Here is a 23559-nt window from a genome sequence, read left to right as displayed (position 1 = left end):
AGAAACATACATCAATCTAAACATTTTTTAAAGTAAAAGAATGGAAAAAGATATACCAAACACTAAGCATTCATATCAAAGTATTCTTTAGAACAAGGGATAATGCCAGGGATAAAGAGCATAAATTCCTATTGAGAAAAGGGTCAGTTCATCAAGAAGCTGTAACAATTATAAATGTATAGTATCCACCTGACAACAAAGCTTCAAAATTCATACAGCAAAAACTGGAAGAAGAAACAGGCAATTGGAAAAAACCACAATTATAGTTGGAGATTTCCAGATTTCTCTCTCAGTAACTGAAATAACAAGTAGAGAAAATCAGTAGGAACACAGAAAACTCAAAGAACACTATCCACTAGCTTGACATAAATGACATTTAAAAATAAAACACTCTACCTAACAAATGTGGACTACACAAAGTATATGGAACATTCACCAAGACCATTAAAAAGCTGTTTATCAGTAAACTTCCTGGTACTAGTACGGGTTGCTTGGAATCTTGAAGGCATTCCTGAGCCTGGCATTCCTTTAGCCAAATGAGTAGTTCAGAATGGGAAAAAAAATCCAAAAATCTGAAGATTTTTGACATCAGTGTTTTCCTAATGGTATTGTATCAAATTTAAATATTCAGAGGATGTGTATTGAGAAGCCAAGTGATGGCTAAAAAATATTGACTTTCCAAATTTTTATTTGACTCATTTAAAGTTCATAAAGACATAGGGTTTGAATGCTTGTAATCAAGATATTTCCAGTAGACTTCCTTTAAAAAACAAAGCACCCTCTGTTTACTTGATGTGCTAAATATATTATGTATGTGCTTTTCAACAGTAAGAAATAAAAAGTTTCTGTGAGGTGATTACTAAATGAAGAATGGAATTTGTTTTTCGAATATTGATACAGGATTTCATGATGTGCTGGGCAATGAAAGACCTTCTGCTTACATGAGGGAGCACAACCAATTAAATGGCTGGTCTTCTGATGAAAATGACTGGAATGAAAAACTCTACCCAGTGTGGAAGAGAGGAGACATGAGGTGGAAAAACTCCTGGAAGGGTAAGTCAAAAGATTCAACCCAAACACCTGCAATTTCCTACTGCAGTAAGTCTTGTAGATAGTAAAGAATTTTAGATCACATGGCTCACGTCATTTCCACAAATGACAGTGCTCTCATTACCAAGTCGGGGGGCACCTGGACTTGGCAGTATTTTCTTTAGTCCAACACTATCACTTCCTAAGCCACAAATAATCTCCTTAGAAATTTCCACATTGGTAGCTCTTGGAATACTTTTGAAGAGTGAGCAGATTTAGCTTTAAACCTATTTAACCAACCTGGGAATGGTCATCTTCAGAAACCCAGTCACCACAAAACCATTTTTACTGTCTCAAAGGTGTGGCTTATCAGAAACTGAAAATCTTTCTTTTGAGATAAAAGAATGCATCCTTCAGTCATTGGTTTTGAGATTTAAAAATATAAACATTTAAAACTTGTCTCCTTAACCCAACTGAGCTGATTTGTTTTATTATCGTAGGTAAATATTCTTGCTGTGATTAGAGAATTCTTAATTGGTCTGATTTATTTTTTAATTTATCTTCTAGAGTGTTGTACTCTGAAAGCTTAAGTGAGGAATACAAAATATAAATTTAATATATTATAAAGAGGCATGTGGGTCCTCTGGTCCTTATTAATAAAGTTACCTCTAAATGTTTATGAATGAAAGGAGAAAGATGCTGGGTCATTGAGCCCCACTTTTTTTTGCCCTAGGAGGCCGTGTGCAGGCAGTCCTGACAAGTGACTCACCAGCCCTCGTGGGCTCAAATATAACATTTGTGGTGAATCTGGTATTCCCTAGATGCCAAAAGGAAGATGCCAATGGCAACATAGTCTATGAGAAGAACTGCAGAAATGGTAAGAACGCAGTATTTTAAACTACTGGAGACCCGTTTTCTAAACCTGAATGGTCACAGGTGCTCCTGTAAGTGCCAGATGCTGCTCTCGTCCCTTGCCACTGCACTCCATGAGCTGGATGACAGAGACGGTGAGTGTGTGGTCCTACCCAGCGCCTTCATCAACATCAACGTCAGCCAGCTCTCCCCTGCTTGGAGCCCTCTTCAAAAGCCACATCGCCACCCCCTGCTTTTCCTTAGTGTCCAGTTGATTGGACAGAGAATACCTTGTTGAGTCTCAGATTTTGCTTTTATTACTTGGAACTCTTGGCTATTCAAAGAATAGCCAATTTGACAGATGTTTGCTGATCAGTCTAATTTCGGCCGACAAGGATTTCTTAAGCAAATGCTGTGTGCTGGCGCAAATGCTGTGTGCTGGCAGAAATGCTAAAATGTGTATATTTTGGTTTTGCTTTGCTCTTAGTGAAAGAAATAAGCTCCCTGTCCATGTTAAAGAGGTCCAAAGGCGCAAATACATCAAGGGAAATTATCTTATCAGAATGGTACATGCTCAAAAAACAGAGCTAATGGCCAGGCGCCATGGCTCACGCCTGTAATTCCAGCACTTTGAGAGGCCGAGGCAGGCGGATCACCTGAGGTCAGGAGTTCAAGACTATTCTGGCTAACATGGTGAAACCCCATCTCTACTAAAAATATAAAAATTAGCCGGGCATGGTGGCAGGTGCCTGTAATGACAGCTACTCGGGAGGCTGAGGCAGGAAAATTGCTTAACTCTGGGAGGCGAAGGTTGCAGTGAGCCGAGATTGCGCCACTGCACTCCAGCCTAAGTGACAGAGCAAGACTCCGTCTCAAAAAACAAAACAAAAAAAACGGAGCTAATTATTGAGATTCTTCAGTCAGTAACAAGGCTTTTTAATAACGAATTTATGATTTTGTTATTTAGAACTTTTATTAAGCTGTCAATATATTCATTTTTATTAATTTTTTATCTTCCTGTAGGGAAAACATTCAATTCTGTATGGAAAATATTTTATATTTAACATGAATTAAGCATTTAATATTTTGTAACTTTTTTTCTCTTCTTTTTTTGAAACAACTTTTTTTTTTTTTTTTTTGAGACGGAGTTTCACTCTGTCACCCAGGCTGGAGTGCAATGGCGCGATCTTGGTTCACTGCAATCTTTGCCTCCTGGGTTCAAATGATTCTCCTGCCTCAGCCTCCCAAGTAGCTGGGATTACAGGCACCCAACACCATGTTCAGCTAATTTTTGTATTTTTTGTGGATACGGGGTTTCACTATGTTGGCCAGGCTGGTCTCAAACATTTGACTTTGTGATCCACCTGCCTTGGTCTCCCAAAGTGCTGGGATTACAGGCGTGAGCCACCGCGCCCAGCCAGTGTTTGTCTTTCTATGCCTGGCTTATTTCACTTAACATCATGACCTCCAGTTCCATTAATGTTGCTGAAAATGATGGGATTTAATTCTTTTTATGACTAATATTCCATTGTGTATATATACCACATTTTCTTTATCCATTTATCTATTGATGGATACTTCATTTGGTTCCATATCTTGACTATTGTGAATAGCACTGCAACATAGGAGTATATACATCTCTTTGATAGATTGATTTCCTTTCTTTTGGATATATTCCCAGCTGCCTCATATGGTAGCTCTATTTTTAGTTTTTTGCGGAACCACCATACTGTTTTCCATAGTGGTTGTACTAATTTACATTCCCACCAGCAATGATATACTGTTGGTGATCTGTATTACCTTTTTTGAGAAATGTCTATTCAGATCTTTCACCCATTTTTTGATTTTTTTTTATTGATACATGATAATCATACACATTTCTGGGATACATGCAATATTTTGATACATGCATACAATTTATGGTGATCAAATCAGGGTGATTAGGATATCCATCACCTCAAACATTTATCATTTCTTTGTGTTAAGAACATTCCAAATCTTTCTCTTTATTTATTTTTTGAGATGGAGTTTCACTCTGTTACCCAGGCTGGAGTGCAGTGGCGCAATCTCAGCTCACTGCAACCTCCGCCTCCCGGGTTCAAGCAATTCTCCTGCCTCGGCATCCCGAGTAGCTGGGATTATAGGCGCACGCAACACGCCTGGCTAATTTTTGTATTTTTAGTAGAGACAGGGTTTCACATGCTGGCCAGGCTGATCTCGAACTCCTGACCTCAACTGATCCGCCCACCTCGGCCTCTCAAAATGCTGGGATTACAGGTGTGAGCCACTGCACCCAGCCCAAATCTTTCTTCTAGCTGTTTTGAAACATACAACAAATTGTTGTTAACTATAGTCACCTAGATTCAACAATTTTAGCACTTTGTCATATCTGCTTCTCTCCATATATCTATAGCCATATGTAGATATAAGGATAGCTATATATATAAATATATATATATATATATATCCACATCTAGAGAGAGAAAGAGGGATTTTAAAAATCATTTAAAGCATCAAAAATAGCCAAATATAATATGCAAACCTTGATTGGGGTGATAATGGTGTCAGGGCTGTGTAGGAAAATGTTCTTATTCTTAGACATGTGTGCTGGAGTCTTTACGAATAAACAGTCATGATGTCAAGTGTGTCCGGAAAAATACTACAGATAGAGTGTGTCAAAATAAAAAGATAAACTATCTCTCAGTTTGATTTGAATAGGATTATGATTTGAAAACCCAATAGGAAGAAAAATACATTAAATGATATCTCTACATTGGACTTTCTTGAATAATTGCTTTGTATAAAACTTTCATTGAAATATAACAAATTCAGAAAAGTGCACAAGTCATAAGCACACTATTGGATGAATTCTACATATTAAGTGTTTAGTTGTCTAACTACTTTTAAACTAGTTATGAAAAAAATATGAAAAAGTGTTTAATTCAGTGATGCATGCACATTGGGTTTTCTGAGCCCAGATAACACTCATAGCTGGTTTCTTTCTCTGTTTAGAGGCTGGTTTATCTGCTGATCCATATGTTTACAACTGGACAGCGTGGTCAGAGGACAGTGATGGGGAAAATGGCACCGGCCAAAGCCATCATAACGTCTTCCCCGATGGGAAACCTTTTCCTCACCACCCCGGATGGAGAAGATGGAATTTCGTCTACGTCTTCCACACACTTGGTTGGCTTTTACAAACCCCTAAGCCTCTTCTTTACCTTTCCTTAAAATTTCAACCTTCTCTTTTCTTACTCTATAATTGGGAATGATAACACAGAGAGTTAATAGCAGTCACCCTGCTAACTTTCCTTAGCATAGGTGAATGGTGAGAGAGAAAAATGAAATCCTGGTTAACCTTGCCAAATCTCCAGGACACTGAAGAGTTAAAAAGAGAGAAAAACTAAAATATTAAGCTCTTTTTCAAAAAAACAAAATCACTTATTTTTTTTCTACCTAAAACCATAACAAGAAAAAATACTAACACTTATTTATTTGAATGGCACATGGAGGCTGGGCATATGGTTTACACCTGTAATCCCAGCACCTTGGAAGGCCGAGGCGGGTGGATCACCTGAGGTCAGGAGTTCAAGACCAGCCTGGCCAACATGGTGAAGCCCTGTCCCCACTAAAAATACAAAAATTAGCCAGGGGTGGTGGTGTGCACCTGTAATCCCAGCTACTCAGGAGGTTGAGGCAGGAGAATCATTTGAACCCAGGGTGTAGAGGTTGCAGTGAGAGGAGATTGAGCCATTGCACTCCAGCCCGGGCGACAGAGTGAGACTCCATCTCAAAAAAAAAAACAAAAAACCAGAATGGCACATGGATGAGCATTCATTGATTTATTCTTCTGTTTTTTTATGTTCTCTAGAGAATTTTTAAGATTTAAAGAAGCATGTGCTATTTATTTGTAGGAAATCCTCAGAAAAGATACAAATAAAAAATAAAAATTATCCGTAATTAACACCAGAGATTATCATTGTTAATTATTATGGTGTTTTCTTTGCTAGTATTTATTAAGTTCATTATTAAGATCACATACACATTTTTGCTTACTATCATGAGCATTTAATGATATGATTTTTAAATGTTTATACATTGTTTTAATGGCTGCACAATATTTCATTGTGTAGAAATAAAATAACTACTGTTCCGCTTTGACCTAGCCCATTCTGTGTTTTTTTAAATTACAAATGGTATTCATTTTGCTTTATTATTGGGGAAATGATTACTTTAGAAGAAGCAAACTTAGTTTATTATTAATTAGGCTGCTAAATTCTTAGTTTAAAATGTCACTAGGTGCCACCTGGCACTGCATATTGGAAAACTGCTACCAATTGAGCAGCCTCCAGATTTCTAAATGTTTCATCTTTCATCACAGATTAGAGAGCGCTCCTCTTCCTTCAATTAACTTATTTACAAATCAGGACAAAATAGTAACAATACATACCCATTGAGCAGAGTAAAGCTATGTCAAATATTATGCTCATCTATATAAACCAATTGCCTTAAAACTGACTTATTTTTCACTGCCATTATGACCCCATTAGCCAACTCCCCAAACGTTTCTTTGACTTGTCCCTCTCATGACAGAATTCTGACAGTTTGCATGGAGTCACTTATGCTTACTAACACTCCCAGACTCTTTAGCCTAGTAAACATTCCAATAACTTACCAGATCAACTGTCTGTATTTACAATCAACCTTCAGCCTAGAACTTGCTCTGTTGGTCTAACAAGACTGCCTTGAATTGCTGTCTTCCACTGAGGTCTCAGAGTTAACTGATTTTCTCCCTCAACTAAGTATGGTCTCACCTCTCAGAGCTGAAACTAACATTTGCTTCATGAATAACGCCTGAGAGACACCCCTTCCCCTTATAACTTCTGAGGGAGCTACCCCTGCATCTCAGAGTGAAGGAGGATTCCAAATCACACATCCCTTGAGAGACCAGTATGTTTTTCTCCCACGTTTGACGGTGTGATAAATGGGGTCTTGAAACAACCCGGTCTCGAAAGCATTCAGGGTAAGATACCCAGTCAGTGACAGGTCTAAACCAGGCCCCCTGGCAGGATTAGAAAAGTTCTTGATTTGGGAATTATAGTAAGAGGAGTTACAGAGTTTTAAAATGTGTTTAAATGTCCTTGAGCCCTGAAGGAGAGGAATTACTTCCACCTGTTAGCTAGCAGCAGGCAGGGTTGGAGAAAGAAAAGGAACGACTCAGGGGTGTTCTGGGAAAGTGCCTGTGGAACCGCTCTATTCTGTTTTATGTCTGCCATCCTCTATTTCATCACTTACTGGATTTTGATTTTTATGTTTTTGAGACAGAGTTTCGCTCTGTCGCCAGGCTGGAGTGCAGTGGCATGATGTTGGCTCACTGCAATCTCCGCCTCCGGGTTCAAGCCATTCGGCTGCCTCAGCCTCCCGAGTAGCTCAGATTATAGGCTTGTACCACCACAGCCGGCTAATTTTTTTTGTATTTTAGTAGAGACAGGGTTTCACCATGTTGGCCAGGATGGGCTCCATCTCCTGACCTCAGGTGATCTGCCTGCCTCGGCCTCCCAAAGTGCTGAGATTAGAGGCATGAGCCACCGCGCCCAGCTACTTGCTGCATTTTTATATACAAATACTATTAGGAGATGGAGGATTCCAGTCCCCTTTTAAAAATCTGCTTAATAATATAGCGGAAATAGTAACAAAAATAAAGTAGGTTATTAGATAAATAATTTTTTTAACTCTTCTGGACACCTCATCATTATATTAAATGTATTTTCTGTGGGGAAAACATGTATTTCAAGTGCCAAATACTTAACATGAAAAGCATTTATTTGTAAACTAAGGGCTAACTGTATTATGCCACTAAACAGCTTTTTTTATTTTAACGAACTATATACAATTACATGTGTATAACTGTGGGTTTGTTTCGTAAGATTTTACATTAAAATGAGCACCATCTCCCTTTCTGAAGCAGACCATAGGCCTATCCTATTTTCCCTCCTCAGAGCAATCTATAAATGGTGGTAGCTAGTCTTTAAGGAACAGCTTCCTATAATGATGATTTAATGCAACCAATAACTAAAAATTTCCATCCTCCCAAAGGTCAGTATTTCCAGAAATTGGGACGATGTTCAGTGAGAGTTTCTGTGAACACAGCCAATGTGACACTTGGGCCTCAACTCATGGAAGTGACTGTCTATAGAAGACATGGACGGGCATATGTTCCCATCGCACAAGTGAAAGATGTGTACGTGGTAACAGGTGAGTGGTGTGAACTCTGAGGATGAGGCACTTCATTCTGTTGACATCAACGGGTTCAAAAAGAGTCAAGGCCAAGTGTTCGGGGTTAGGTTACGATTCATCTGGGCCCCTACCTAAGCTTGTATATTTAATTAGTTGTAGTTCATCTGTTTTCCAGAATAGCTTAGGAAACCCCAGAAAACTTGCATGTGAAAAGGAAAATAATGCTAGATTATCCCTCATTTTAATATTTTAACCTAAAAGCATCGTCGAAGTCCTCCACTTACAATCAAGCAGTCATGCATTCTTTCTTTCTTTGGGGGATGTATATTTTAGATCAGATTCCTGTATTTGTGACTATGTCCCAGAAGAATGATCGAAATTCATCCGATGAAACCTTCCTCAAAGATCTCCCCATTACGTTTGATGTCCTGATTCATGATCCTAGCCACTTCCTCAATTATTCTACCATTAACTACAAGTGGAGCTTTGGGGATAATACTGGCCTGTTTGTTTCCATCAATCATACTGTGAATCACACATACGTGCTCAATGGAACCTTCAGCCTTAACCTCACGGTGAAAGCTGCAGCACCAGGACCTTGTCCGCCACCACCACCACCACCACCCAGACCTCCAAAACCCACCCCTTCTTTAGGTAAGGTTTCGCAGTGATCTTTGAGGGGGGCTCCTTACTGGCTAACAAAATATTCACGTAGGTCATATTATTAAATCCCTCCTTAAGGGGATATTGTAAGGACTCTGCGGTGATTCCATTTTGTACCTGTTGATTTTTTTAAAGCAAATTTATCACCATTTTACACCTATAGAACACAGAAGAAGGGAGAATATTTAAAGTCACTTTGCAAATAGAATTCAGTGACTTGTAGAAAGCTCTTTGACCTTCCTCATTTGCACTGGCCCCTGCTATGTGTACACACTCTGCCCTCTTCTAACCTGTCATATTTTTGTTTATCTGCCATTTTTTATGGCTATGAGAAGGCACACTGACACCTTATAAATGATCAGGCCATTTCTATGTTCCTTCCTCTCGCCTGCTAATTTCTTTCCCTACCCTGCCCACACCCACCCAGTGTCCATGAAGACACAGCTGTACTTGAAAGCAATTTCCAAATGGTCCAAGAAAGAATGCAGCTTGAGAGTATTTCTGGGTTAGCCAGCTGCAGTGACTCCTGACATTAAAATTGTGCTGCATCGTATGTTTATTGCGGCACTATTCACAATAGCAAAGACTTGGAATGAACCCAAATGTCCATCAATGATAGACTGGATTAAGAAAATGTGGCACATATACACCATGGAATACTATGCAGCCATAAAAAAGGATGAGTTCATGTCTTTTGTAGGGACGTGGATGAAACTGGAAACCATCACTCTGAGCAAACTGTCACAAGGACAGAAAACCAAACTCCACATGTTCTCACTCACAGGGGGGAATTGAATAATGAGAACACTTGGACACAGGGCAGGGAACATCACACACCAAGGCCTGTGGGGGGTGAGGGGAGGGGGCAGGATGGCATTAAGAGATATACCTAATGTAAATGACGAGTTAATGGGTGCAGCACACCAACATGGCACATGTATACATATGTAACAAACCTGCACGTTATGCACATATACCGTAGAGCTTAAAGTATAGAAAAAAAAGATTAAAATAAATAAAAATAAAATTGTGCTGCATATAAGACATGAGTAATTCAATACCACCCTGTATTAAAAGTCTGGGGACATTCAAGAAGTCCTTAAGAGTCCACTTTGGGTAGCACTGGCTTCTATCTGATTCCCCACGCTACCCCATGCCATCACCACCCTTTCCCTACTGGGCCAGTTGCACTCAGCACCCCAGGATCCAGGGGATAGCAATAGGCTGACATCCTCTCACTGGTCGCAAGAGGGCGCCATGGACCAAGCCCACAACGGTCCATCATGACATCTGGGGCTTCTTGTTTTTATAAAATCCTGTTTGTTATATATTATAAAGTTTTACAATAAGATGTTAGTAATAAAATGAGAGCTTGTTAAATCAAGCATATCTAAGTCAAGACAACACAAGTTATCACTGATTTTGATTATCTCAAAAATGTTTTAAATTACAAAATTCATGCATGTTCCTTAGTAAAAAGTAAAACAATATAAATGTCTAGAGTAAAAAGCAAAAGTCCCCACTCATACTCTCCTCCCAAGAGTTAAACCCTGTTAATAATTGGGAGGATTTCTTTCCAGATCTTTGTCTATGCATTTATAAACATATACTATATATACACATAAGGTTTGTTGTTTTGCTTGTGTAAACGGGTTCATTTACACAAGAGGGCTATTCATATTGTTTTACAATTTGCTTTTTTTCTAATTTAACAAACATTATAGACATCTTTTCATTGTTAATACATGTAAATCTATCTCACTTTATCCAGTGACTGCATAGTGTTCCATAGAATGTATCTACTACCATTTATCTCACCATTCTCTCTTTTTTTTTTTTTTTTTTTTTTTTTTTTTGAGACAGGGTCTTGCTCTAACACCCAGGCTAGAGTGCAGTGGCACAATCTCAGCTTACTGCAACCTCCGCCTCCTGGACTCAAGTGATCCTCCTGCCTCAGCCTCCTGAGTGGCTGGGACTACAGGCATGCACAACCATGGCCAGCTAATTTTTTTGTTTTTTAGTAGAGATGGGGTTTTGCCATGTTGCTCAGGCTGGTCTCCAATTCCTGAGCACAGGTGATCCACCCACCCCAGCCTTCCAAACTGGTGGGATTATAGGCGTGAGGCACCATGCCCAGCCCACCATTCTTTTATTGATGGATGATTAGATTATTCCTAATTCCAACTACAACTATAACTGTATTGAACAACTTTAAACATATAGCTTCATTCTAGTAATCCTTTAGAGGAAGCAATTTCTTTATCTACAAGTATTAATGATCTTCTTTATAAAAAAGAGAACCAGGTATAAAATTCAAAATAAATTACAGATGCCTTTAATATTTAAGTTCCAGAATGGTAAAAGACTTAATGTTAGGTTGTTTAATGGTAGCCTACTTTGAATTTCATTTTTATTAAACTAGCTTGTTTTTCTTATAAACTATATCATAGCATGTGTTAAAAATATATTTGAAGCCAATGAAAACTTATTTAAAATTTCTGTTATAATTTATCCCTAGGTGAGACCATAAGATATAAATTAGCAGGCCATGCGCAGTGGCTCACATCTGTAATCCCAGCACTTCGGGAGGCCAAGGCAGGTGGATCACCTGAGGTTAGGAGTTCAAGACCAGCCTGGTCAACATGGTGAAACCCCGTCTCCACTGAAAATATAAAAATTAGCTGAGCATGGTGGAGAGTGTTTGTAATCCCAGCTACTTGGGAGGCTGAGGCAGAAGAATTGCTTGAACCTGGGAGGTGGAGGTTGCAGTGAATCGAGATCGCACCATTGCACTCCAGCCTGGGCGACAAGAGAGAAACTGTGTCTCAAAAAAAATAAAATAAAATAGGATAAACTAGTAACCCCTACAAGTTAGTTAAGTTTTATTGCAAAGGAAAGCTGCCTGGCTTTATCTAAAGATGTTAGATCAATCATAATCAACCCCAAAATGCCTTAAACCAGCATCTCTCTTAGGGAGAGCGAGAAGGGACGTTTCTAAAAGGGGTCTCTTCCACGTAGCATTTCCAGCTCTACGGGCCATGTTAAAGGGCTTGGATGACTAACTATTATATTATTGTTTGGCCAAAAAAATATGTTCTCTCTGCTTTAGTAAGTGGCTTCATAATAATGCACAGCCAAAAATAGAAATTAAATGCAAATGCAGGAGTGAGGCAGAAGCAAGTCGAAGAGGTGACTCAGGTAGATGGGTTTAAATCCGAAGGCAGATGTGTGTGTGCTATTTTTAAGTCACAGAATTCTCTTCCCTTAGCTAACAGTGCTATTACTCGTTTTTCAGACTTGTGAACAAATCTGAAAAAATAAAAAAACCTTTTGTAAGACCGATGCTAATTACTGTAACACTCTCTCTTTATATAAAATAATATTATATCATAGAGAACTTTCCCAGAGAATCAAGAGCTCTCACACCATTCTCTGGGCAACAGGGACATCAATACTGAATTAAGGATGAAGCTGACCTTCTTTCTCTTCTGTGTTTTAAGGTGTGCGTTTCTCTCCATTAGCCCTTGAATCATACCTTGACTTTATAGACACAATGTTTGCAAAGCTCCATGTGCTTTTTTATTTTTTTTTGAGACGGAGTCTTGCTCTGTTGCCCAGGCTGGAGTGCAGTGGTGCAATCTTGGCTCACTGCAACCTCTGCCTTCCGGGTTCAAGCAATTCTCCTGCTTCAGCCTCCCCAGTAGGCAGGGCTACAGGCATGCGAACCACCATGCCCAACTAATATTTCTTTATTTTTAATGGAGACTAGGTTCCACCATGTTGCCCAGGTTGGTCTCGAACTCCTGACCTCAAGTGATCCGCCTACCTCAGCCCCCCAAAGTGCTGGGATTACAGGTGTGAGCCACCATGCCCGGCCTCCATATGCATTTTAAAAGCATTCTATCTAAGGTAGAATCATTGACTTTTATTATTTGGTCATTTTTTAAGAAAATACGTTTTATTTCATTTTTAGCACTAAAGTATATGCAGAGCAAGAGAAGTTTCATTTTAAAATATGGCAGGGTCATGATTCCGTGCTCTAACTTGACAACTAAATTCTGCCTGTCAAGAACTTCAAAATAAGAAATTGTATGGTTTTCTGGAGAAGAGCTACTGAACTCGAATGCCCTGTACAAACAATCCTATTGCTATAGAGTAGATCATTTGAATCTCAGGACAGACAGAATGACTGTTTTGTCATTTCCAGAGGACCAATGTGAAACTCAAGGGACATTCCCAAGAGGCTGCCACAGCCCTTCCTGCTGGTAAACCACTGCATTCAGTCTAACAGTGTCCAGGCCTTTCTGGGCTTTACCTGAGCAGCATTTCTCAAAATGTGTGCCATGCAGCATTCATTTCTGGACCTGTTCTGAGAACTGCTCTGAGAAACCTGCTCTGGGCACAGGAAAATCACAGGGATGTTTACCCGCTGACGGTTCTGAGATGCCCTGGAGAAATCTCCCAGCTGGCTTCACTCACATGTCACTCAGTTAGAAATGCAGCTCTTATGAGGCTTTGACGTCCTTCCCCAAGACTGAGTCCGCTTCACATATCTTTTGAAATTAAGAAGAAGATTGTATTTTCAGTATCGTTATTTTCTTTCTAGACTTTCTTTTTCTTTTGAGATGGAGTCTCACTCTGTGGCCCAGGCTGGAGTTCAGTGGCGTGATCTTGGCTCACTGCAAGTTCCGCCTCCCGGGTTCACGCCATTCTGCCTCAGCCTCCCTAGAGTAGCTGGGACTACAGGCGCCCGCCACCGTGCCCGCCACCGTGCCCACCACCATGCCCGGCTAATTTTTTTGTATTTTTAGTAGAGACGGGGTTTCACCGCGTTAGCCAGGATGGTCTCAATCTCCTAACCTTGTGGTCCGCCCACTTCAGCCTCCCAAAGTGCTGAGATTACAGGCGTGAGCCACCACACCTGGCCTCTTTCTAGACTTTTTATCTTGCTGAAGGAGCAGCGAGGTCTTAATTAGAGCCTGTTAAATTGTAATTAATAGGGCATTAGATTCTTTGCTCTAATTATATTCAAGGCTTATTTTTCAAAAATGTCTTATATTCCCTCCTTTCCTTCCTCACATCTCTGCTCATCACAGTAAGACTTTTAGAATTTAGCTTTGGAGCTGTGAGACATCCAAACAGGGAAAGAATGATCTTTTCCCATATTACTGGAAGAAAGAAACTGTGATTTATTAAGTACTCCCTCTGCAGCAGTGATGAGCAGCAGGTTTTATATACTTTATGTCATTTAAGTTTCATAGTTCAGCCCCCAGAGGACAGCAAGTATTGTTCTTATTTTACAGATGAGCGAATAGAGACAAAAAGATTAAATGATGTGCCTGTGGTCTCAAACAGCTAAAAACAAGGGAAACTGGAATTTGAGCGCAGAATACCTGCTTCCAAAATTAAAATATAACTTCATCTATTATGGCCAGGTTTATTTCTTCATGACCATTGTATCACACATTTTAATACAGTTTCAACCTTTTATTTGCTTCTTGTGTTCACACAAAATGTGAGATTATGCTTCCTTACATAATTTAGCAATTATAATACCTTATAGCTCTCACATCTGTGTAAATTATGACACATTTAGTTGAAATTTCTATAGCAATTTCATAGTATAGCATTCTTGGTATTTTTCTAAAAAGCAAATGGCAAATGTTTTGATTTTTTATTATATCATGTGTATCTTTTACATTCGTAGCAACTACTCTAAAATCTTATTATTCAAACACCCCAGGACCTGCTGGTGACAACCCCCTGGGGCTGAGTGAGATTCCTGATGAAAACTGCCAGATTAACAGATATGGTCACTTTCAGGCCACCATCACAATTGTAGGTAAGGCTGGAGATGAAGACCGGTGAGGAGGGATGCTAGACTCCACCTAGGGTCACCCGCTCTCTTTGCTAACTCTGAAGGGGTGGAGGGAGGTGGTAAGGGCACCCCTCTGCTTGTCTAAGATGACACCACACATGCAAGAGCAAAGACCCTACTCATTTCTAGATTCCCACCTGCCTCCCTGGCCTTCCTTCCACATCCTGGTGGAAACAAGCCTACGGTGAAGGCCACATGCTAATGAGCCTGCCCTGGGCCTGTATTCCACCTCTGCAGCCCAGCCATCTGAATGGGGTACGTAGGGTAAAGGAAGGCTAGCATCGAGTTCCCACAACTTCCCCTGTCTTCCCCTAGTTAATTTTCACAAAGTCACACTTGTATGTGAAAAGGGGAAAGAGCAGGCCACCACACATGACTGTGCATTTGGGCACAGCCCTAAGGCATACAACAGAGAAGACCGAGGGGAACTGAAGCCCAACCTATGCTCACCGATTCTGGGAGTGAAGATGGAGGTGGAAGCCCAAGCAGTATCCCTTGAGTCCAAGCCACTTGAGAAGCTGGCCAAGGCCTGAGCCTGGGGCTGCGTCTACCCAGGATTACCTTTTCCTGAAACACCTTCCAAGATGGAGTGCTACTTTCTGATGCACACACAGGCTCTAGAAACAAAAATCTAGGTTGGACTGAAAAACAGTTCAGTTTGACTGAAAATGCTGCATGGATATGTATCCTAAGCTACGGGGGTAGATTGCCAGATCTGATATGTTTCTGTATGGCAAGAAGGCTGTCTTCTTTTTTTAATTTTTTTCACTTTCTGATGTATTAAGAGCTGTACCTTAGTCCATTCAGGCTTCTATAACACAATTCCATAGACTGGGTGGCTTATAAACCAACAGCAGGAATTTATTTCTCGTAGTCCTAGAGGCTGGGAAGTCCGAGTTCAAGGTCCAGCACATTCGATGTCTGGTGAGGGCCCACTTCCTGGTTCATAGATGGCAGATGGCAGTCTTCTTGCTGTGTCCTCATGTAGTGGAAGAGGCAAAAGGGCTCTCTGGGGTCACTTCCATAAGGGTATTAATCCCACACATGAAGGCTTCACCCTCATGACCTAACCACCTCCCAAAGGCCCCAGCTCCTAATGCTGTCACCTTGGGGGTTTCAACATATGAATTTCTGGGGGACACAAACATTCAATCTATACCAGAATGATTGTTTGGCTTTGTCTGATTTCTGTTGTATTTTGATGTGTTTTTCTCTGGGGGTTATTTTGTTAGAGGGAATCTTAGAGGTTAACATCATCCAGACGACAGACGTCCTGATGCTGGTGCCAGGGCCTGACAGCTCCCTAATAGACTTTGTTGTGACCTGCCAAGGGAGGTGAGTATATTATCTCCGACAGAGGCATGGGTCAAGTGAGGACCTCAAGTCTGAACAAAGGCATTGACCACCAGTTACCTCTTTTAAGTTGATTTGAATTCCTATTTACTGGTAACCTTAGACAGGAAGGGCCCTAGGAGGTGCTATCAAGCACACACGTGTTTTGCTACAGTTGAGCAATTGAGAAACCTTTAATAATTAAGCTGAATAATAATTATGATAACTGTTTGAACACTTAACTGAATTCTTAACACCTTATACCTGTTCTCATATTGAATCCTCACAACAATCCTATGAGCCTCCCCATTTTACAGATGAGGCAACTGAGGCCCCCAGTGGTCACAAAACTTGCCTACCAATGGAATGCTGGTAGCCAACAGAGTGCAGCTCACAGGAGAGCTCTTAAGCTTCCAGGAAGCTGCCTACACTAACATTAATAGCAACGCCTGATAATCCTCTCTTTAGAATTTACAAAGCTCTTTCCAACGCATTATATAATTTGGTTTCCTATGATTTGGTCATGACTATATGTAATAAAGTAAATATAAATGAACGAATATATAAATGCTATATTGACTAACTAAATATACATTAACAAATCATTTGCATATAATATATAAATTACTTGATTAAAATATATATGTGTGTAAATACATAAATTAATCAGGAGAATGAGGTGGTATGAAGATGTGGCCTTATTTGGTAGAAAAGAAGAGTTGAGAAGCTCTCCACCTTGGGGAAAGGACCAGAATGAGGGTAAGGGTGGCAGAAAATAGAGTGAAAGCTGACCCAGGGAGTAAAGCTGCTGCGAGAGGCCCGGCTGGTGAGAAGAGGGGACTGTCCCCATCCCAGACCCCGCCCCATGAGCCCAGCATCAGAGCCTGGTCTCTCCATCCAAGAAGGCTGCCATGAGATAGTGGTCAGGACAGCAATGGCAGGTAGCCTAGCATCAAGGACAGATGAGTCAAACCTTTTCTGTTCAAGTCCCAGCTCCACCCCTGGCTGCTTGTATGACCTGGACTCGTTAATCTCTCTCCCTGAGATGGTTTGTCATCTGTTAAACTGGGGTAATGTTACTTTCTTCAAAAAGCTATTGAGAGAGGCCGGGCGCGGTGGCTCACGCCTGTAATTTCAGCACTTTGGGAGGCCGAGGTGGTGGATCACCTGAGGTCAGGAGTTCGAGACCAGTCTGGCCAACATGGTGAAACTCCGTCTCTACTAAAAATACAAAAATTAGCCAGGAGTGGTGGTAGGTGCCTGTAACCCCAGCTACTCGGCAGGCTGAAGCAGGAGAATGTCTTGAACCCGGGAGACGGAGGTTGCAGTGAGCTGAGATCATGCCATTGCACTCCAGCCTGGGCAACAAGAACAAAACTCTGTCTCAAAAAAAAAAAAAAAAAAGCTATTGAGAGGAATAAGCAAGATCATGTCATATATCTAAAACTCACTCAGAACAAAGGTCTCTGAGGAAAGATAAATAAATAAATAAAACTCAGTGCCCAGCACATAATAAGTCCTGCAAAAACAACTGCTGCTGTTGCTGTTATACTTCCACAGGAACCTAGGCAGGGCCAACTATGGCATTTAATAATATGTCTGCCTAACACCCAAGCTATCTGCATCTTCGAACATTCTAGGGATTTAGAAGGAATGTAAAAGGAGTGAGCTGGGCTTCACGTGGTTTCCATCAGCCCCTTCCCCTGGGGAGATCATTTTTTTTCTCCTCCACCCCAGGGCCTCATTTTCCTGAGGACGCAGAGAAAGGCATAGCTCAGCACACGGGCTTGCTTAAGAGCAAATCATAAGACTAACAATTTGGCATCTTATAGTTTGAGTAACAATGAGGTGGAATTCAATTTCATAGAAATGTAATGACTTTCCCTTTGTAAAATGGATCTGACCTTCCTCTCTCCCCCTCTCTGTGCCCTGTGTGCCCTCGCCCACCTCCCCTGTCGCAGCATTCCCACGGAGGTCTGTACCATCATTTCCGACCCCACCTGCGAGATCACCCAGAACGCAGTCTGCAGCCCTGTGGATGTGGATGAGATGTGTCTGCTGACTGTGAGACGAGCCTTCAATGGGTCTGGGACGTACTGTGTGAACCTCACCCTGGGGGATGATACAAGCCTGGCTCTCACGAGCACCCTGATTTCTGTTCCTGACAGAGGTGAGGTCTGTTTTATGGCCATATGAGCATTTCCTACTGCAGGTAAAGTAGGTATCCCATACTGAAGCTATTTAGGTCTTTGTTGTCAATGTTTAATTTTATTTCAGTATAAAATTCATTGAACTCTTATTAATAAGGATCTGAGGACTGGCATTACAATCCAACAGCAAATCTACTTAGGGAAGTGATGAGACATCCGGTGAAATAGTGGTCAAAGAAAAGCCTTTTGATGAAGAAAAATCAGCTGTGATCATGGACCAGTAACAATGGGATATGATCACTGCACACTTGAATAGATTTGTATTTCAAGGAGAAAGTGTAAAGGCCAATATCAAAAAATAGCAATGTTCTCCAATGAAGCAACAACAAAGGAGAGGCTGATATCACATTTTCATGAAAATCCACCTGAGCAAAGATATGAAGCCTGGAAGAGAAATGAGACACAAGCTGTTCTCCTCAGTCCCTTCTAACTTACCATGCATCCTCTCTCTCCCTTCCCAAACTCCACTGAGCATTACAGGACACGGTAACAAACCAGCTTATTATTCCTCACATCTTCACCAGAAAAACTACTCTTTTCCCTCTGAATGCTTGGAAAGGTACAATGTTAACAAAGAAGCCAAAGGAATTCCATTTAGAAATTTGCATTTACTGGTGGCATCCAGCTTCCACCAACCTCCAAATTAGAGCTCTACCCTAATGGCCCTCACTAACTGTCACAGATAATCAACTTTGTTGTAAGATATTACTTGTGGCTTAGAAGAAGTGCTACGTGGTAGGACGAAAGGGAAAGATTAAGTTGTGTAGATATTGCAGCAGCAGTCCCCAGCCTTTCTGACACCAGGGACCTGTTTTGTGGAAGACTGTTTTTCCGTGGAACGGGGATGGTGGGGGATGGCTTTGGGATGAAACCGTTCCACCTCAGATCATCAGGCATTAGTTAGAGTCTCATAAGGAGCACGCAACCTAGCTGTCTCGCATGTGCAGTTCACGATAGGGTTTGCACTCCTATGAGAATATAATGCCGCCGCTGAGCTGACAGGAGGCAGAGCTTGGGCGGTAATGCTCAGTCGTTGGCTGCTCACCTCCTGCTGTGCGGCCCAGTTGCTAACAGGCTGAGGACCCGTACAGGTACTGGCCCGCGATCTGGGGGTGGGGGACCCCTGCATTAAAGCACTTACTTCACTCCTTAATTTGAGTATTGTCAGGTACAATCTAATAGCTCATTCACTTTGAACTTGAAGCCTATCTCATAAGGTAATATGTTCTTAAACATATATTTCCAGCCACAAAAACAAACAAACAAACAAAAACATATGTTTCTGGTCGGGCGCGGTGGCTCACGCCTGTAATCCCAGCACTTTGGGAGGCCAAGGTGGGCAGATCACTTGAGGTCAGGAGTTCCAGACCAGCCTGGCCAACATAGTGAGACCCCATCTCTACTAAAAATACAAAAATTAGCCAGACATGGTGGCAGGCGCCTGTAGTCCCAGCCACTCAGGAGGCTGAGGTAGGAGAATCATTTGAACCCAGGAGGCAGAGGTTGCAGTGAGCTGAGATGAAGACACTGCACTCCAGCCTGACCAACAGACTGAGACTCCATCTCAAACAAATAACCAAACATAACAAAAAAATGTAAAACAAAATTTCCTCATTAATAATATAAAAGGCAGTTTTAGGCCGGGCGCGGTGGCTCATGCCTGTAATCCCGGCACTTTGGGAGGCCGAGGCGGGCAGATCACAAGGTCAGGAGATCGAGACCACGGTGAAACCCCGTCTCTACTAAAAATACAAAAAAAATTAGCCGGGCGCGGTGGCGGGCGCCTGTAGTCTCAGCTACTCGGGAGGCTGAGGCAGGAGAATGGCGTAAACCCGGGAGGCAGAGCTTGCAGTGAGCCGAGATCGTGCCACTGCACTCCAGCTTGGGGGACAGAGCGAGACTCCGTCAAAAAAATAAAAAATAAAAATAAAAAAATAATAATAATATAAAAGGCAGTTTTAATCCCATTAAAAGAAGAGCTTTAATCCCATTAAAAGAAAATAATCATACGTCTAATTATTTGTGTGAGGGCTTGTTGTTGGTGATATCCAAGGTGCAGATTTAAAAGCAAAACCAACAGTGCAAGGGTGCCCTGCTTTCTGCCTGGGGGGCGGGGGGTGGATCAGGGCCTGGTTGGGGAGCCGGGGTGGGTGGGGACTGGAGAAGGGAACTGAAACCTCTGCATCCAAGTGGCCATGGACTTTAAAGTCACCATCAGAAGCTGCTGATGTTATTCCTCCAGTGTTGCCACAGCTCAAAGGTTGGTTAGAATTACCTTTCGAGTCTTAATTCATTCTATTAAGCTTCCTCTGCATTGGCAAACCACTGATCTCTTCTGTGAATTAGATGTTTAGACATTTGCTTTCCTTTAATTCTTCTTGTAGTGAGTGATAACTTTAGGTGGGACCTGAGTCATTTTCAAAAGCCAAATAAAGCAAGCTCAAAATGCCAGGCACATTCCTGTAGTCCCAGCTAGTCAGGAGGCTAGGGTGGGAGGATCCCTTGAGCCCAGAAGTCCAGCCTGGGCAGCACGGCAAAACCCCGTCTGAAAGAACGAGAGAGAGAGAGCGAGAGAGCGAGCGAGCGAAAGAGAAAATGAGAGCTCAGAAGGAAAGTTTTTAATTCAGTGGGGATTGTAGCTTAATAGCTTGGGTTTCAAAGGCAGAATTTCAGAAATAGATCATTCTTCAAAGGCAAACCTATAGACTTTTAGCTGAAGTGACTTTTATATATCAATTCAATGGATGTTCATGAAGCACCTGTAATTCTTTCAACAAATATCCTTGAGCATCTACTCCATGCTCAGCACAGTTCTAGGCAGAAGATACAGTTCTGGACAGAGTAGAAACCAAGACAAAGAAGCCCCGGCTTCTGTGCACAGTGACAGCTGTTACAAGGAAAACTTTAAAGGTGGTGATTTTTTTTTTTTTTTTTTTTTTTTTTTTTAAGCAGGGTCTTGCTCTGTCACCCAGGCTGGAGTGCAATAGGACAATCATGGCTCACTGCAGCCTCGACCTCCCGGGTTCAAGCAATCCTCCCACTTCTGCCTCCTGAGTAGCTGGCACCACAGGCATGCGCCACCATGCTAGGCTAATTTTTTAATTTTTTGTAGAGATGGGGTCTCACTATGTCGCCTCTGCCTCCCCAAGTGCTGGTATTACAGGCATGAGCCGGGGTAGGACACTCCTGTAAGGGGGCATGGAGGTCTGAAAGAGCAAGGGGAGTATGGCCAACTTTCAGGATTTTTAGCACAGCTGGAAGGTAGGTGGTGAGAGAGGAAGCTGGAGGCATGACCACCTGATCACGGGAGCCCCTCCCTATGGTGACGCTGCTGGATCAGCCAAGACCTGAGCAGGTGTCTCCAGGACGTGACATCTCTCCACAGGGCCCTTACCACAGTGTTCCAGACATGCTGACTCATTCTGTAAATAGAAGATAAGCTGACCCAAAGACTATGTATTATTTAATAGAAAAGATTACTGAAAGCCCAGAGGGAGCCATATATCTTCTGTGACAGCTCCCTTCCTCATTTATTTAATGGCATTATAAGCGTCATGTCCTCTAGGTGGAAGACATAACTAATATGCTCTTGCTTCTGTTTTAAGACCCAGCCTCCTCTTTAAGGATGGCAAATACTGCCCTGATCTCCGTTGGTTGCTTGGCCATATTTGTCACTGTGATCTCCCTCTTGGTGTACAAGTAAGTTTTTGGTTCCTATGCTTTATATCACTATAGTGTATGGTCAAAAGTGAATATATCCTGTGTAAATGCGCCATTTTCCCCTTTTTTGTTTTTAAACATTTTGTGTGGGCCAAACTGGCCTGTTAATCTTGCTGTGGTTTGTTTTTAATCCTAAAAATGCTACCAGATCTCAGTAACTTTACAAAATTATGTCAGCTTAATTTTAACATGATAATCTCAAATTATAGTGAGCAGGCACATTTCTTGCATGAAGAAGAGTAAGTAAATGTACTTTCATAAGATACCAGTGTCTTGCAAACATGTTAAGTGGAATGAATCCTTTTATACCTGGCATGAAAAAGATTGTAGAAAGTAATATATTTCAACTGAAGATCTTCTAAAAATAACTAACCAATAGATTGTTTTCAGAAAACACAAGAAATACAAACCAATAGAAAACAGTCCTGCGAATGTGGTCGGAAGCAAAGGTCTGAGTGCCTTTCTCAACCGTGCAAAAGCCGTGTTCTTCCCGGGAAACCAGGAAAAGGATCCGCTACTCAAAAACCAAGAATTTAAAGGAGTTTCTTAAATTTCGACCTTGTTTCTGAAGCTCACTTTTCAGTGCCATTGATGTGAGATGTGCCAGAGTGGCTATTAACCATTTTTTCCTAAAGATTATTGTAAAATAGATATTGTGGTTTGGGGAAGTTGAATTTTTTTATAGGTTAAATGTCATTTTAGAGTTGGGGAGAGGGATTATACTGCAGGCAGTTTCAGCCATGTTGTGAAACTGATAAAAGCAACTTAGCAAGGCTTCCTTTCATTATTTTTTATGTTTCACTTATAAAGTCTTAGGTAACTAGTAGGATAGAAACACTGTGTCCCAAGAGTAAGGAGAGAAGCTACTATCGATTAGAGCCTAACCCAGGTTAACTGCAAGAAGAGGAGGGATACTTTCAGCTTTCCATGTAACTATATGCATAAAACCGATGTAGTCCAGTTTCTAAGATCATGTTCCAAGTTAACTGAATCCCATTTCAAAACACACTTAGGAGCTCCTGATGGAACAACAACAGGCCCAAACCTCTGGTATGATGTGCACACTTGTTAGACTCAGAAAAAATACTACTCTCATAGATGGGTGGGAGTATTTTGGTGACAACTTGCTTTGCTCAGCTGAGTTAAGGAATGATATTCATTTATTCATTTATTCCATGGACATTTAGTTAGTGCTTTTTATATACCAGGCATGATGCTGAGTGACACTCTTGTGTATATTTCCAAATTTTTGTACAGTCGGTACACATATTTGAAATCATATATTATGACTTTCCAAAGGATGAGGTCCCTGGTTTTTCATGGCAACTTGATCAGTAAGGATTTCACCTCTGTTTGTAACTAAAACTATCTACTATCTGTTAGACATGACATTCTTTTTCTCTCCTTCCTGAAAAATAAAGTGTGGGAAGAGACAAGACTTTGGTATTGTAATTATTTTTCTGATTCATCATTTGCTTTTCAATTACACTTACAGTTGTTTCTTTTTTATAGATGAGGGTCTCCCTATATTGTCCAAGCTGGTCTCAGACTCCTGGCCTCAAAGGATCCTCCTGCCTCAGCATCCCAAAGCACTGGGATTACAGTAGTGAGCCACTGTACCCAGCCTCAATTTCATTT

The 23559-nt window shown here is 41.2% G+C and overlaps 1 protein-coding gene across 3 annotated transcripts in view; it reads left to right on the top strand.

Annotated features, from left to right (window-relative positions):
* GPNMB (glycoprotein nmb) overlaps positions 1 to 23357 on the top strand; it is a 28709-nt gene extending 5352 nt beyond the window's left edge. Inside the window, exons 3-12 of one of the 3 annotated variants that reach the window (XM_077994991.1) lie at positions 901 to 1053; positions 1763 to 1906; positions 4894 to 5067; positions 7978 to 8136; positions 8452 to 8772; positions 14525 to 14623; positions 15892 to 15994; positions 17953 to 18161; positions 21807 to 21900; positions 22312 to 23357. In XM_077994991.1, coding sequence (XP_077851117.1) covers positions 901 to 1053; positions 1763 to 1906; positions 4894 to 5067; positions 7978 to 8136; positions 8452 to 8772; positions 14525 to 14623; positions 15892 to 15994; positions 17953 to 18161; positions 21807 to 21900; positions 22312 to 22471 — 1616 coding nt within the window. In that variant the 3' untranslated portion in view covers positions 22472 to 23357. 3 annotated transcript variants of the gene reach the window in all.
* The last annotated feature ends 202 nt before the right edge of the window (positions 23358 to 23559 follow it).

Source organism: Macaca mulatta, chromosome 3, assembly GCF_049350105.2.
Source record: "Macaca mulatta isolate MMU2019108-1 chromosome 3, T2T-MMU8v2.0, whole genome shotgun sequence".
Classification (NCBI taxonomy): Eukaryota; Metazoa; Chordata; class Mammalia; order Primates; family Cercopithecidae; genus Macaca; species Macaca mulatta.
This window is presented reverse-complemented; position numbering and strand designations above follow the sequence as displayed.